The 15,595-nt window shown below is 39.1% G+C and overlaps 1 protein-coding gene across 1 annotated transcript; it reads right to left on the bottom strand.

The window, feature by feature from the left end:
* Positions 1–1,898: 1,898 nt before the first annotated feature.
* LOC119737044 (cytochrome P450 3A6-like) lies at positions 1,899–10,990 on the bottom strand. The gene is made up of 13 exons (XM_038211114.1): positions 10,832–10,990; positions 8,438–8,531; positions 8,034–8,086; positions 7,811–7,907; positions 7,566–7,682; positions 6,797–6,885; positions 6,028–6,176; positions 5,474–5,610; positions 5,205–5,345; positions 4,360–4,580; positions 4,119–4,256; positions 3,770–3,932; positions 1,899–3,239 (listed from the first exon to the last, which is right to left on the bottom strand). Exons 1-13 carry the CDS (start codon positions 10,900–10,902, stop codon positions 3,165–3,167), a joined length of 1,545 nt encoding a protein of 514 aa, XP_038067042.1. The 5' UTR covers positions 10,903–10,990; the 3' UTR covers positions 1,899–3,164.
* Positions 10,991–15,595: the final 4,605 nt, after the last annotated feature.

Genomic DNA, 15,595 nt, shown 5'->3' with positions numbered 1-15,595 from the left:
ACTTTGATGACAAAGAAAAAGGGGTGAAAAGTTCCCGCTCGTGCCAAAATATTCAAAATAAAATGGTTATCTTCACTTTTAATCTTTCCAACCGGTTTGGTGTGTGACCGGGGATGCCAACCTTTTGAGTCTATCTGATTATCTTCAACTTTTGCAAAGGACCCTGACTGAAGCTTTCACAGAAAATTGATGGAAGAAAATATTTGAATATGGTTAACAAGGGAGCTGGAAATATATTTTCAGCACGAGAAATACTTCATCACAACAATTTGGCTGCTGTAGACTGCACAAAACTTCAGCCAGTATCAAAGCAGCACAGAAAACTAAAAAGATTGGTTAAAAACACATCACAACGGCGAAGGGGAAGGTCGGAGTTAGGCATTAAGAAAACTGCAGTTGAAATGGAACAATCCTGTGTGTGAGACTATTCAGACGGAACAATCTGCTTGTGATGGCAATAGCTTGTACCAAGTTCAAAGTACGCGCTGTGATTGACCGTTCACCTACATGTACATGTACGGTACATCGACCCGATACTCAACTGTTCAATTAAAGTGGCTACTTGTGTGGCCAGAGTCGAAAACCTTTTCGTACCTTTATCATTGTGATTAATATAAAGGACTTCCGTCAAAGTTCAAAAGCAACTTCGCACGCAACCCGATCAGCTTGTACAGATGGATCGATTGAACTTTTTTAAGGCATTTCTTATAGGCTTTTATAGAAATATCAAGAAAGAAGTTAGCGAAATGCAAGGGCAACTCGCAATATGGTCACTTTACTCATGTAAAAAAGATGCAAGTCAATGTGAACGTTGTACGTGAGATGTAGGGTCATGAATATCGAGAAAGAAAACATTGCAATTTGCAAAACGTGGTCTGGATGCATTACATAAAAAAATATAGGGAGTAAAATTGAGCTTTCAACTTGAACTGCCAGCTCCAATGTAAGTATAACCACGGGGTCGCAAAATTATGCAATTTATCCGTGAAAGGGTACGAAGTGCCGCACAGGAAACAGCTATCTGACCAAGTTTGGGGAAAATACAGTACATATAGGTTAAAATCTGTACGCACTGGGATTATCGGAGGAGCAGTGCCATTGGTGTCCTCCGCCAAAACATTATCGAGGGGGATGTCCCCCCCCCCCCATCCCACCCCTGATGAGATATATTTCTGACCACATCACATTTTCTGCCGTTCAATTTATTTGCGTCATCATCGGAAATGAACAATATAAATGTTGCCATAAATGAGTCTTTGATGGAAACAAATATGCATGGTGAATATTGGTTGACTCAACAATAATGAGTCAACATTTCGATAACACAGCAGCATTGTCATCAGACACGTTTGACAAAATGACGTGGAGTTTTGCCAAATAGTGCACATCAACTTCAAACCCACCTCCCTCCGATAAAATGGATTGGTCTAATCTGACTATTGTCGCCAATTTTCTTTGTTGCTGTGTGCGCGACCTCGAGGGAAAGTTATTTTCCTAATAAAAGGACAATGGACAGCTACCTGTCCCCCCCCCCCCCCACCACCCAAAAAAAAAGTCCGTGGCTCTCACCGGTACCCACCGTTACAGTGTGCACGTATTACATTCTGCCTCGCTAGACCTTTTTGTGTGCCACTGTGTATTTTGTGAGGTTCCCTTTGAGAGTTGTAAACTCCTTGACTAGAATAGGTTCAAATTCAATAGATATGCCCCCCCCCCCCCCCACCGTACAAAAATGCAAAGTCACCCAATCTTTGTATACCTGGATGATAATCAGGCATCAAGTTATTTTGGATTTAGAACGAGGAAAATAACAATAATTACGGCACGGAAAATAGTTATAATGCACCTGACCACACTTTTAAAATATAATATAAATAAATCAAATTCAAGCACTCCAATGATATAAACACTTGAATTTTATAGTCATTTACCACTTATGTGTTACCGGGCAGCTGCCCCCACACTCTTTTTGCTATCAGTTACATATAACTGTAATATTTTTTTTTACGTAGCAGCGAAATAAAATGTTAAGAATCAAGTAAAAAAGTGACGTCAACTTGTTTAACATGATCTGCAGCTATAACTATATTTTCAAAGATAATGATCGCTCTTTTCCATAATACAGGTTATATAATATACAGTCAGTTTTAACTATTTGCAGAAGATCCGCGCACGTTTATAGAACACCAGTTAAACATCAGAATCAAATAGAACTAAAATATCACAAAGTTGACGTCAAAAGACAAACGTCGAATTTCTAAATATAAACATCATACTATAGTATTAGTTATGTACAAATTAAGTAAAAATATAGAAATAGTAATATAATTTCTTTTTCCATAACAGTGCACGTTTCCAATGAATAAAGGCAACTAACGAACACTAGTGTACATGTATTGTGCAATCACATAAAGTTCAAATTCAACGTCGATTTATTAAAATATGAAAATGTAAAATATCTACCCTGAAACACAAAGGCTTTACATTTACACACTTTTGAATTATCATAGACATTACAAATACACTACACTATGCAAAGTTGTAACGAGGAAGTGTTTAAATATTAATCATATAGCTTCGTTATTGTAGTGAAGGGCGTAAATTATTTTCAGCCCATTTAACTTTGGTGAGGCACTAAATGGCGAATTGTTTTTATCAAAGTGCTGAAATTCATGCCGAATAGTATAACGTATCACAACACTTGCACTAAAAAGGAATTTCATCAAAATCAATATGAGAAGGAATATAACTGAAATCCATATATCAACCAATTGCTATCATACCGCTTTTATTTCAGCAAGTGTTATAAAAGCATTTTAAACTAAACTTTGACACGAATTTTGTTTCGGTTTCCTTAAAAAAATGATCCAAAAACGGATAACGCAGTCTGTAAATTCTAAAACTCTCAAGAACTCTCAAATGATGATCAAGAAATAGTTCTACCAACAAATTCTATGCAGCTTCTTACTAGCAAAATACATCGAACAGTAGAGCTTCAACATTAACTTGCTGCTATTCATTCAACAAAAGTGGCACACATGCCTAACCCTAACAATAACCAAATGAGTGATTGATGTAAACATAATGACATATATCATGAACGTCTTTAAATCATCTTAAGGCTGAGATCAGATTTCTCTCCTTCTATCAACCGTGGTTGCTGTCTAGTTTCTTGGGACTGCACTGAGCTTCATACTCTTCGGAGCAAGGAAGCCAGTCTTACCGAGCTTGGGTGGGATCTGAAGAAGAGAAAAACCACAAATTCTTCAATTAAACTTCACTTAGATATACGTTCATGTAAAATGTATTGCTGATTATCTTTAAGATCGTTCAATATTTGGCCATGAGCCCCGCCCACCTTTGGTTTGTGTATATTTCTCACAATTCTTGTCGCCATCTTGGACCAAGCTACCGCGGTCACCTGACCATAAGTCGTGATTTAATTGGTCAATGCGTACTGTTCGACTGACAGGCAGGAAGAGTCCATTAATTTGGGATAGATTGATACATCTTAAAATTCTTCTAAAGGTTCTAAATCAAGAGAAAGAAGGGTCGAATTCCACAAACATAACGTTCGAAAGACAGTTGCAAATGATCGGGGTGTTAAGATGCCCAAGAAAAGAGTACTTTTACATGCATTTTGGATTGCATGTTCGGACTTTTCTTCCACAAACAAGACAGGGCATTGTGTTCGCATCAACGTCTTTGCTGGTTATTGGTGAAAACGAAGATGTTGATTCATTCTTTTAAGCACTGTGTTCTTTCTTACCTCGGTTTCTGAGCAGACATCAAAGCGATACTGCTGCAGTACACGCACCAGCGCCATCTTGGATTCCAGCAAGGCAAAGCGCATACCGATGCAGTTACGAGGACCGAAGCCGAACGGCATGTAGGTGCACGGTTTGATGGAGGCCTTGTTCTCAGGGCTGAACCTGTGAAGAAAAAGCAATAAAGGTTTCAAAAACTCAAAAAGTGTGTTTGCAATAGTGGAAACGTTTTTTCTTAGCAGCATAACAATTGCTTTTGGCTCTATTATTTTGAATTTTATATCATCAGATACACAGGAACAACGCTGAAAAAAAGTTGAATTTGAAAACAAATACATTAAGACATTCTACCTTTCCGGGTCAAATTTAGTCGGATTTGTCCAGAATTCCTCGTCGTAATGTAAGCTCCAGAGACTAACGAACACGTTTACACCCTTTTCGATGGTAAGACCTTCGTAGCTAATTGTCTCATTGCACATACGATCAAATCTGTAAAAGATGAATCATGAGTAAAATATTAAACCTTTTTACAGATAGCTTTCAAAATAAAAATTCGTAGTCAAAGTCAGTTCACGATTGAAGTGTTCCTTACATGACTGCTGGGGGATACATGCGCAGTGATTCATCAATCACCATGTCCAGGTACTCCATCTTGGCGATGACGTCATAGCCGAGGTTGTCACGTGTGGGAGCGAGGTTGTCAATCTCAGCGTGCAGTTTCTCTTGCGCGTCTTGGTTGGTAGCCAGCAGGTAGGCAGTGAAGCTCAACAGTGTGTTGGTAGTCTCGTAACCAGCCAGGAAAAAGGTGATAGCCTGAGGTTATAATAAACAATCATGTTCAAATGAGAATTCAGAAGTCAAATCCATACCCAAGTGAGAATTCAAGAGTCAACTTCTGCCCAAGTACGAATCCAAGAGTCAAATTTGACCAAAGTGCGAGTTCAAAATAGAAATTTGGTCGAATCAGCAACTGAATATTTTGAATGGTAAAAACTTGTTTTCTTTTGCTTTTCAGATATTGTTTTGCACATTGCTTTCATTACCTCTCACTTAATCAAAAGTTAACTTTCAAAGAAGATATTAGTCTTTTTGGTACAAAAATCTGTTAACCTTCTTGTCATTCTGATGATGATTCTGTTCATGTAACAGGCATTTTCACAAGCACGATTTGTGTTGTTCTTTCGTGGCCGCAAATAAGAGAATAACTTGATTTCTTTCTTTTTTTAAGTACTTTCCAAATACACGCATCATTTACTGAGAACCAAGGAAAGTACATATCCATAATATTATACAAATCACAAGAAATCAAGAATATTAGGTAACTCTACGAATCCATGTTCTCAATTTCATCATTGTTTACTTCTCTTTCTTTTTTCTAATTTTGACACCCCGTGATTATTACTTTTTGTCTTTCCTCCGAGTTCCATTAACACCCACCTGTGCCATGACGTCCACTGTCGACAGTGGTCTGCGATGGGCGGCACCCTTGTTCTGACCGTTCCCTGCGGTGGGCGTGTCTTCCTCCTCGTGTTCCTCGTCCTCGTGGGCGTTCAGCATCAGCTGCAGCAGATCGATGCGCTGCAAAAAGAAGAACATCGAATAAGGCATATAACTGTCACAACAAGGGTGTTTTGCGACCAACTAACTATTCAACAGACATAAGTCAAATCAAATTCAATCCCGAATCTTGTCGAATCAAATCTAACCTTTGACGCATCCTGACCCTCCTGTTTGCGCATGTTGCACGCGGCCTCCGTGACGTTCATGAAAAATTTTATAACTTCCGGGTCGAACAGGTCGAATTTGAGATAAGCAAAGATGGGCGACAGAGAGGGGAAGGCGGCTGAAAAAAAAAAAAAAAACATTTTGTCACAAAAGAAACCCCGGTTCATTCCTAAGTATAGTCTTACCGGACAATAAAAAGTGATGGATAGGTTTCAATCTAAGGCAGCTGATTTAGTATCATTTCATAAAAAAAAATCATAAAAATAAAAACCAGTTCACAACGTTTTGGATGCACAGTCACTTATACTAGAAAGAATAATTACGCATTGCCAAAATTGTATTTATTTCTGATTCACTTATTCATCTATTTACAAAAATGTTGATGCTTTTATAATTTAATAAAAAAAGTCTTTAAAAAATGTACAAGCGTATTCCATAAATGGCGTTTACTATTGGCTGGTTTTAATATTTAATCTATTTTTGATTTCAAAAGTGCAGTTTCAATTTAAATTGCCTCCCGAAGAATCCAACTCACAGACGATCATGAAAGCGGGATTGAAGAAGCTGAAATCGAAGGCCTTCTTTGCGTTCTTGACGAAAGGATCATCCTTGTTCTGCTGGGAGTCAACTTTGAGGCCGAATCCACACTTGGCAATGGCGTCCATGGTGAAACCACCAAACAACCTAAAGATAAACAAAACAGGGTGAATGGGGGCGCTGTACTTAACAAACGCCATATTGGGGGTACCAACAGACGTGAACCTCGGGTTAATGAAGTAGGTTTCAATGATGCTATTTTGCAATTCCATTTCCAAACATTACAATCTTCCATTTTTAAATTGAAATAAAGTTACGAGATTTGTTTCAATGCAATATTTTTACTGTTCGAAACGAAATAATGGGGTGGTTTATACTGCGCCTTATTCGCCCAAAAATGATGGCCAATTTTCCCAACAATTGACATTAGATTCTTGGCGCTTTGGAAGACTTTTACTCAATAAAATATGTTTTTCGGTACATGTAGTTCATTAACAATGCTCTTTTAGAGCTTTCTAAGATTCAGTACGAAAATAAGTCAAATACTAACTCTGGGGGAGGTGAACCTACGTCCGATCGATTAAAGTACAGGAGTCTTAAACACTCTACCAGCTTTCTTGTCCGAGTTCAAACTCCAACACAGCAGCGAGTACAACAACTAAGGACCTAATAAACATCGTCTTTTTTTTACAATTTCCAAATGCTTGTTATGATAGAAAAATATCAATATACATTAGTATCACATGATTATTTCGCTTGTATCTTACACTCTGCAGTCGGCGGCTTTTCCTCCCTCCTGGGCCTTGCTGAAACTTGCCACCAAGGTATCACAACATTCATTGATCGTCTCCGACATCTGCAAAGATTTCATTCAAAGACAACTTACAATTACATTGCCTGAAGGTCTCAAACAACTAAAGGTTGAGTTGAGTCAAAAAGAAGGTAACCTAATGAGAAAAAAATATTTTGAAAAATATGTGGCTCGCACTATTTAGTAAAAAATGAAAAAAAAGGATAAAACGCATATTACTGACTATTGTAACTGTGAAAAGTTAAAAATCTTAATACAAACATTACAAAATTCAGCTTTCCACCAATTATCATTTACCGTTCAAGTACAATGAAACAAGGGCGTTTTCTGCCTTTATGAATGAAGACAATTTGCATAGGAAAAGAACACGCACAAAATCACCGTTATTATTTCAAAAACAATTCCTCATTTTCAAAACACAAAATCTAACAGTGAAAGTAATGTTTGAATCTTGACAAAACCTATATCAATCTCATTTGTATCTGAATGCCTGTGCGATGTAATCTCTGGTTCTCACTCAGCTCGATAGCTTCAAACTTTATTCAATGGGCAGCTGTAAATTCTCACTAGAATAAAGTGCATTTCACTATTTGGAAATTTGGAAATTAAAGAGCAGCAAAGTAAAAAGCAAACAAAAAATACAAGGAAAAAAAAACAAACAAACACCTCGTTCTACTATAAATTTGACAGTTGATTCTTTTGAATACTCTTTCATAAAATCTTACCAGTCTCATTTTGGAGGCACTGAATGACGGAGTGATGACGTTGCGTATCTCTTTCCATTCTTCGTTCGCAAGCTGAGTCAAGCCTCTGTTCAAGGGCTTTTGCCCGAGTGGGAATTTCTGCCCAAAACAGAATGGAAAACACAAATATTCGAATGAAACGTAAAATACCAGCAACAGTGCGATAAACATGTGGGAAAGGAAGGCGTGAATTGATGTGATTCGGATGAAAAGTTTTAAATTCTTACCCTCCTGTTGTAGAAACTGGAGAAATTCTTGACCAAGATATTCTTCAAAATGTCAGGATCATTGATAATCAGTACTGGACGTCGGAAATCATACATTCTGGAATAAATAAAACAGAAGAATTATCAATTTAATAGAATATAATCGATAAATTGTTTAAAAAAAAAAAAAAAAAAAAAAGTAGAAATACAATTCAAATGTTACATTCGCGTTAATTGTACGTACCCGACGACTCTGCCATGCTTCTTTACGTACTCGGTAAAAGTGTGTTGGAGTCCCTGCGAACACAGAAAATTAATAAGGAAAAGTCTCTGTAGAATGCTTTCAAAAATAAATGTTTTGCCAATATTCCTGAACATTCGTTGAAAAGTCTACCAACGTTTGTTGTTGAACGGCCAAGAAGGTATACTGTTCGCCAGAAAACAGTCATCGGGAGTATGCAGGACCGTTTCGTAGTTAGAAACTACGTTTAGAAACTTTCGTATTTAGAAACAAGTTTGTTTACGGCATTTACTGACAGTCACTCGTTTGTTTATATCAGGGGAATATTCTTCCGGCAAAATCATCAACTGACAAAACCATACGGAAAATATTAACTTTTTTTATCAGCAAAACATGGAAAATCTTACATGACGCCATTGCAGTATGTTCCCAAAGAAAGGAATGTAGTCGGCTACAGGGATGCCACACCTCTGAAAATACTGGTGACACCACCGATCATACCTGAAAATCAAGTAGGGAAAGAGTCACAAAATGCTTCCAATTCTCAGATGTTGTCCATAGTTCATAGCAACGATTCCGTGAAATATATAGGTTTTCTCAGCCTATTTTACCAAGTTTTCATTCAATTTAACACCTGCTCATTCAGTTTAGATTAAAATTGATAGATCACGCAGATCGTCATTCGACCCGCCAAAAAAGATCTTTCAAAAAGCGAACAATCATGGACATTTTCGCTCTTCATCCCTGCAAATTTCCCGAAGGACGTACAATTTTTCCGACAGGCCGATTTCGCCGTCCCCATTTTGCTCCTATCAGCGTCCCGTTTAAAAATTGGGACCTCAGAAGAAAATGGGAAATATATCAATTAAAACATCTTAATAATTTGAATGACCAAACGATGAAAATGACTGCCCATAAACGCATAAGTAAAGAAAAAAGTGGGCTTACGTCACATGCCCAGCAACGTTCACTAATTTGAATGCATTTACCGTCAAAAGATGTCAAAAACTTAATGTATGAATGCTGCAAATTAAGTATGGAATGCACCAAAACGACATAAAATGCCCCAAAATGAAAAATTGAAATTGAATGCAGCAACAATGAAAAAGAAACCCCAATTGGATCCGATGTGTCAAAATCACGCGAAATTGAATGGCCAATAATGAAAATGATCAGAAAAATTGGGAAATTGGCCAGGAAACCTATACTACGTACAAATCCAATTTTACAGGCAAATACACGGTTACAACACGTAACTATCATGAAAATACGGATCGAATGTCGAAGCGGCTCAAAAGCTCAAATCGCTTTAATTTTGTTTTGTTACTGAGCCTCGCCTTTGAAAAAAATCCTCGCCATTAAAATACACATACCCTCCTCCCGTAAAAAAAAAAGGCCGAGACCTTAATAGATACACTTGGCAATTAAACAATTACCATTATTGTCAAAGGTATGAATTTAGAAGTTGTAAAATCTGATATGAGAGTTTGGTCTGTTACACCGGCCTACGTTGGCAAGACCATGTCTCACTCTAAATCCAAAATCAGCAAACATTTTACGGCACACACCACCCCCGCAAAGTTAAAGCAGTTTGTCAAGTGCAGTGGACTGGAAGGGTTGCATGTACACTGTATTAAACTGTATTTTGGTGGTAAAGTGAATAACACGGTTTATTTGGCTTGACTTGGTTACTATACATGTTTAACGATAAGGTTGCTTCGAGTCATTGTGTTCACAATTGCACGAAGTCCAGACAAACTTGACGACTCACCAGGAAACCCGAAACCAGACCGAGGTTTGAGCGCTCATACTACGCATGCTTATGGGTGTTCCAAACCTTGGCTTCGTCATCACTTCGGCTTCATGCTCCAAGATCATTTTGAAGTCCGTGTTTTTTATGCCAAAGCCAAATGGAACTTCTTTCAAAACGTTGGCCTGATAACTATTGCAAATTGATGTTTATCGAGAAGAGTATAGTTGTGATGGGCTCATCTATTCTCCTAAACTCAGGGGCCTAAAAATCTACTGGAACGATCTCAGAATGAAATCGAGATTTCGAAAAAGCCACAGCTCAGGCTGGAACTGGTCCAGCTGACGGCGCGGCGAAAAGCAAACGCAACTTGCAGCTGATAATATTCAGGCCGTTTTCATTATACAATAAGCAAACGCAGAGACAATGACTGCTGCAACGGGATTTGTTGGGCAATGTCCAATACTAGATCATTCGTTATAGGCTGTACAGTATTTCTCAGTGACTATTAATGCGATACGGTTTCTCTTATGTGAATTTCATATACGTATATGCAATTAAAATCTGTGCTGCTGAAACTCACAAGCCCTTTTTATGTAATTCTTGTAATGATGATGTTTTCCCTTACAAAGCAATACAGAAACACAAGAATCATTTTGACCGTTGGTAAAGCATTTCTGGCAAATTGTGACATGTACATCAAAACACTAATGCTATACCGACAATAAACCATGACTATAGATAACATCACTGCCTATCTCATAAATACACGGTATACAGAATAAGTACAAACCAAAAGACCACGCCAAACAATAATGACAAATTACCAATATTTCAAATTTAACGGATTCCTGTAACGTTCTGTTGCACCGGCCATTGAACAGTTCAAGGCCGTATTGTAAACAAACAACAATCGATTGACGTTCCTTGCTCTATGCTCATGCACTCTCACCACAGAACGGGAATATAGTGACACAAGCGTTTCACCGAGAAAGTCGTGCATGTGAACAAAATTTAAGGAATTTTGACGAGATCATTTACAAGTACGTACCAAACTGATATGAGAACGAAACCGATAATCAACAGCCATGTCACGGACAAGTCAAATCCCAACAGCTCCATGATATTTTGACCACAAATTCCCACAAACTACTGCTCGATCAACTTAACTACTCAGATCATACAATGCACCCGTACTCTGACGTCCCTGGTTTATATAGGCTGACAAACAGAACCAGCTCGAGGACACACGAGCACAGGTGGTAGAATCCATTTACTCAAAAGGGGTGTTCAGAGTTATGTTCACCCTGCCTGGTACAATGGACAGTGACATCATGTGTATTTGCAGAGTGATAACTATAGCGTGCAAACGGAATTACCTCATTTTAGCCTCCGATTTCGCGATGCGATTCGAGCTTGCTTGTTGATATCCACCATCCGTTCCATAAAAGGAGCCTGAATAACATTCAAATCACCAAACTGATGCAATAGTGCACGGTGTTTCTGAAAGCTGATGGGCAAACAAAATATGTTTAGCGAGAAGCTAAAATGACCAAACATGGTAAAACTAGTATACACAGTGCGTGACTAGTACATTATTTTTTGTCAGTCTTTCGTTGCATAAGTCGTAACTCTCAACATAAGCCTTAATAGAATCCGCTCATAAGTCAGACGCCCCATTGGTCCGACTCCTCATAAGTCCGAAATTATTAGGCGTGGGACTCAGTTATGAGGCATACATTTTATTTATTCCGCCTCATAAGTCCGACGCCTCATAGCTTCGACACCTCATTGTCGGACTTATGAGGCGTCAGACAATATGAGGTGTAGGACCTATGAGGCGGAATTTTAAATGTATGCCTCATAAGTCCGACACCTCATCAGTCCGAAATGAATTTTTCTGAGGATTTGTATGATTTAAATACATTTAAAACAAATTTCTTGGCATGTAACTATGACTTACAACTCCTTTGTAGCAGTAAAAGGGAGAAATTTCAACATAGTTTTAATGCCAATGATACTTTTCATATTCATGAGCCAAAACGTGATGTCATTCAAGGCAGAACAGTAGTGTATCCATAGCTTTGAGTACAAATATATATATCAAACTTTTCTTCATTTTTTGGAGTAAGTTCCACTTTTTACTCGTTTATCATGTTAAACAGTTTGTTTGGACAATAGTAGTGGCCAATATTTCTTCAAAACTTTCTTTTGTGGGTAAGTTTGAAGGACATATTTTTGTACTGTTCATTATGCACTTTTGACAAGGAGTACCTTGTGTGACAAAAGCAAAATAGCGCCCTCTTGCATGTATTGATGAAAGGATTTGCTAATAATAGAAAAACTACCACATTCCTGTCACTTCCAATGAAAACAAGTATTAAGATCTGGTATGTATCGTTGCAACACATAGTAATGTGCATGAAAACAAGATGAAAACATCCTGGTTAGACGCGAGAGCTATACCGACAAATAAACCTTGTGACATCATTGCCTTGCTCATAAATACGTATACAGAATACATTAGTAAAAACCGAAAGACCCTGGCAACCCTTAAAGTGACAAAATACCAATTCTTCAAATTAACGGATTCCAGAAAAGTTATGCTGCGCTGGCCATGGAACTTTTGAAGGACGTGTACAGCAATTTAACAATCGATCGACTTTCCTTGCTCCCATAACGAAGTCCCATAACTCCCATAACTTTCCGAAGCATTTCGTCACTGTGAAAATCTAAAAGGAATGTTGAACTTGAGATCATTTAGAAGAACGTACCAAACTGCTACGAAAACGAGACCAATGACCAGCAGCCAAGTCACTGACAAGTCAAATCCTAACAGCTCCATTATGTTTTTGACCACAAATTCATGCAAACGTTCCGCCCGGTGGCGTAGCCACCGGGGGGGGGCGTGGGGGGGGGGCGACCGCCCCCCATGAAACCTTGTCGCCCCCCCCCCCAGTCGCCCCCCCCCCCAGTCGCCCCCCCCCCACCCCCCACTGAGATTTTGAGTTTCTAAAAAAAATATCATTGATCTACATGACGCCATGGGCGTCAATCCTGGGGGGGGGGGACAGGGGACATGTCCCCCCCCCCCCCCCCCCCACTTTTTGAAGGATGGGGGACACAATATCAAATTCCCCCCCCCCCAGATTTTTGAACTCGTGTCTCATTTACAGGGCCCTATTATGTACTACAATGTATCTTTTGCTTAGAAAATATTGGTTAAAGTGGTCAGAAATTGCCTCACATAGCACCACAGAGCATTTAGAATCCAAAATTTGTCGGGGCCCTTAAGCGGGCCTAAAGCTCAGAATTCTGGTAGCTGATTCAATGACTCCAACCTCGAAAATAATGTTTAAAAAATTTTCTTATGCCTTTAGCTGAGAAAACCTCGAAAATTATGTTTAAATTATTATCTTTTGCGCTAAGATAATTATTGGTTAAAGTGGTAAGAAATTGCCTCAGATCACACCACAGAGCATCGAAAATCCATATACCGATACCGATAGCTGATTCAATGACTCCAACCTCGAAAACGATGTTCAAATAATTATCTTTTACTAAGAAAATGTTAGTTAAAGCATGGAGGAAAGTGGTAAGAAATTGCTTCAGATCACACCACAGAACAATTTTTTTCGGGGCCCTTAAGCGGGTGTGACAGGTAATTCTGTCCCCCTGGTAAATGTGTCCCCCCGGTAAATGTGACCCGGTAAATGTGTCCGGGGGGGACACTTTTACCTAGGTAAATTTGTCCCCCTCCAGGTAAAAATGTCCCCCTGCCCAACGGTGAAAGTGTCCCCCTGGTAAATGTGTCCTCATGCAGTATGTACTGAGAGCAGCAGCGTGTCGCACGCGCCAGTACATGCTGCAAGATTTGACGCAGTGATTATAACATGTGTACATGTACTTATTCGTCTCCCTCTACAATGGAAATTCGTCCAATAGGAAATTTCGTTACGCGCTGTGATGGGAACACAGACCAATCCAAGGAGACGTTGTATCATACTATCAATGAGACAAGGGCCATCGCCATGCATCGCCGCTGTGTTGACCTATCGCGGCAGAACCGCGATAGACTTCACCGTACTCCAAATCGAAACATTGTGTTCACGTATCATCTAATTGACTAAATTAAATATTTTTTATATTCATGAAGGGCAGACTAAAAGTCCAAAATGTATACCTTGTAGAGTGAATTGAATTCATCAAAACAATAACCTTCCGGGTTTCAAAAGAGGGGGACAAAAAAACCTGGGGGACAGAATTACCTGGAGGGGGACAGAATTACCTGGAGGGGGACAGAATTAACGGGCCAGGGAGGACACTTTTACCTAGGTAATTCTGTCCCCCCGGACACTTTTACCGGGGGACAGAATTACCTTCCACACCGGTACGGTGGTTTGGAGGTCGCAGGTTCAAATCTCGCTGCAGTCAGTTTGCTTAGGCAACTTGAACAATAATGATACTAAAATGGAACTTATTGCAGTGGGAAGTCTTCTGACCACAAAATCTGAAGTTACTGTGTACAATCTCTGGAACAACTGGCAATTGCCTTAACACAAATATTGTCAAATTAATATGCCAGACTAGCAAAACTGCATGACTCACTATGCGCAGTGACTGTGTACATAGTCCTGCTGCATGCAGTTATTAGTTCAATGAATAAACCATGTAATCTGTCTATGGATAAACCAACACAAATAACGCAACGACAAAAGTTTGAATACTACTGATAGCTTCAGTCAACAAAACGTGCCAGTCCCGAGCACCATATTTGGTCACGCTTTCTCTCCATATTAAGACCGGTCCTTATTGGGTTGCCAATGATGCAATGCGACTTTTGATGAGCCAAAAATTACCAAATAAAGTTGAAAATGGACGGCTTTTTGAACAAGCCTCCAGAAGTTTCTTGCGCATGCGCAATTTTGTAGTCGGGTCAATCACAAATCTAGTCACAGGCTGCAAACCACAAGTTCATTCACAAGTCCGGTCAAAAGTAACAATAACAAAGGAATATCTTAGTTACGGTTAATTTGAGAAGCTTGTGACTTGACTTGAGGCTGATGGGGACTTTTTGAGGACTTTGCCATGCCGCGGTGGGCAAGGAAAACAGAAAGAGGGCAGCCACCAGGAAGAGTTAGGGCCTAAAGGATCAGAGGTCACGATAAAATTAATAGGATTTCGTAAGTGTTTAAAGTTCACATGAAATAAAATCTGACGAAAAATGATGCATTGGTTACACATATGTACACTGTGTACAAATGTGCTCTTCCTGGAAGTGAATCATCGTTTTACCATGTTTGGTCAACTTATATGCTTCTAAATAAACTTGTTTGCCTATCAGCTTTCAGGGAAACCAGTATTGCATCAGTCTGGTGAATTTATGAAAGATTTGTGAGGCTCCTTTTATGGAACAGATTGTCGGGTACACATTCTCCACAGCAGCCCTTGGGCAGTCCGAAAGGCGGGCTCGAATCAGCACACGCCCTCCACAACTTCACAGCACGGCATGCAGGTGGTGAATCGGAAGCCCGGCAGTTCCATACATTAACTTCGTGTGAATCACTATGAAACGATGGGGGATTCTCTGCATTTATTCACAAAGGAAAATTATGTTGATTTGGACGAAAGACACATTTTGAATAAAAGAAATTTATAAGCCGTTTTATTTATCAAGTCTTACGGACCATTGTTGTCTTAATGGTCTTATCATAATTGTTTTGTAATCGTCTTGCAAAGACAAATGTGATTTTAGAGTACAAACGTAATTTTAGAGTTCAATGCACGGATAAGAAGATGAAGTATGGCTGATGCA

This window comes from Patiria miniata, unplaced genomic scaffold (genome assembly GCF_015706575.1).
Source record: "Patiria miniata isolate m_02_andy unplaced genomic scaffold, ASM1570657v1 HiC_scaffold_3, whole genome shotgun sequence".
Taxonomy (NCBI): Eukaryota; Metazoa; Echinodermata; class Asteroidea; order Valvatida; family Asterinidae; genus Patiria; species Patiria miniata.
This window is presented reverse-complemented; position numbering and strand designations above follow the sequence as displayed.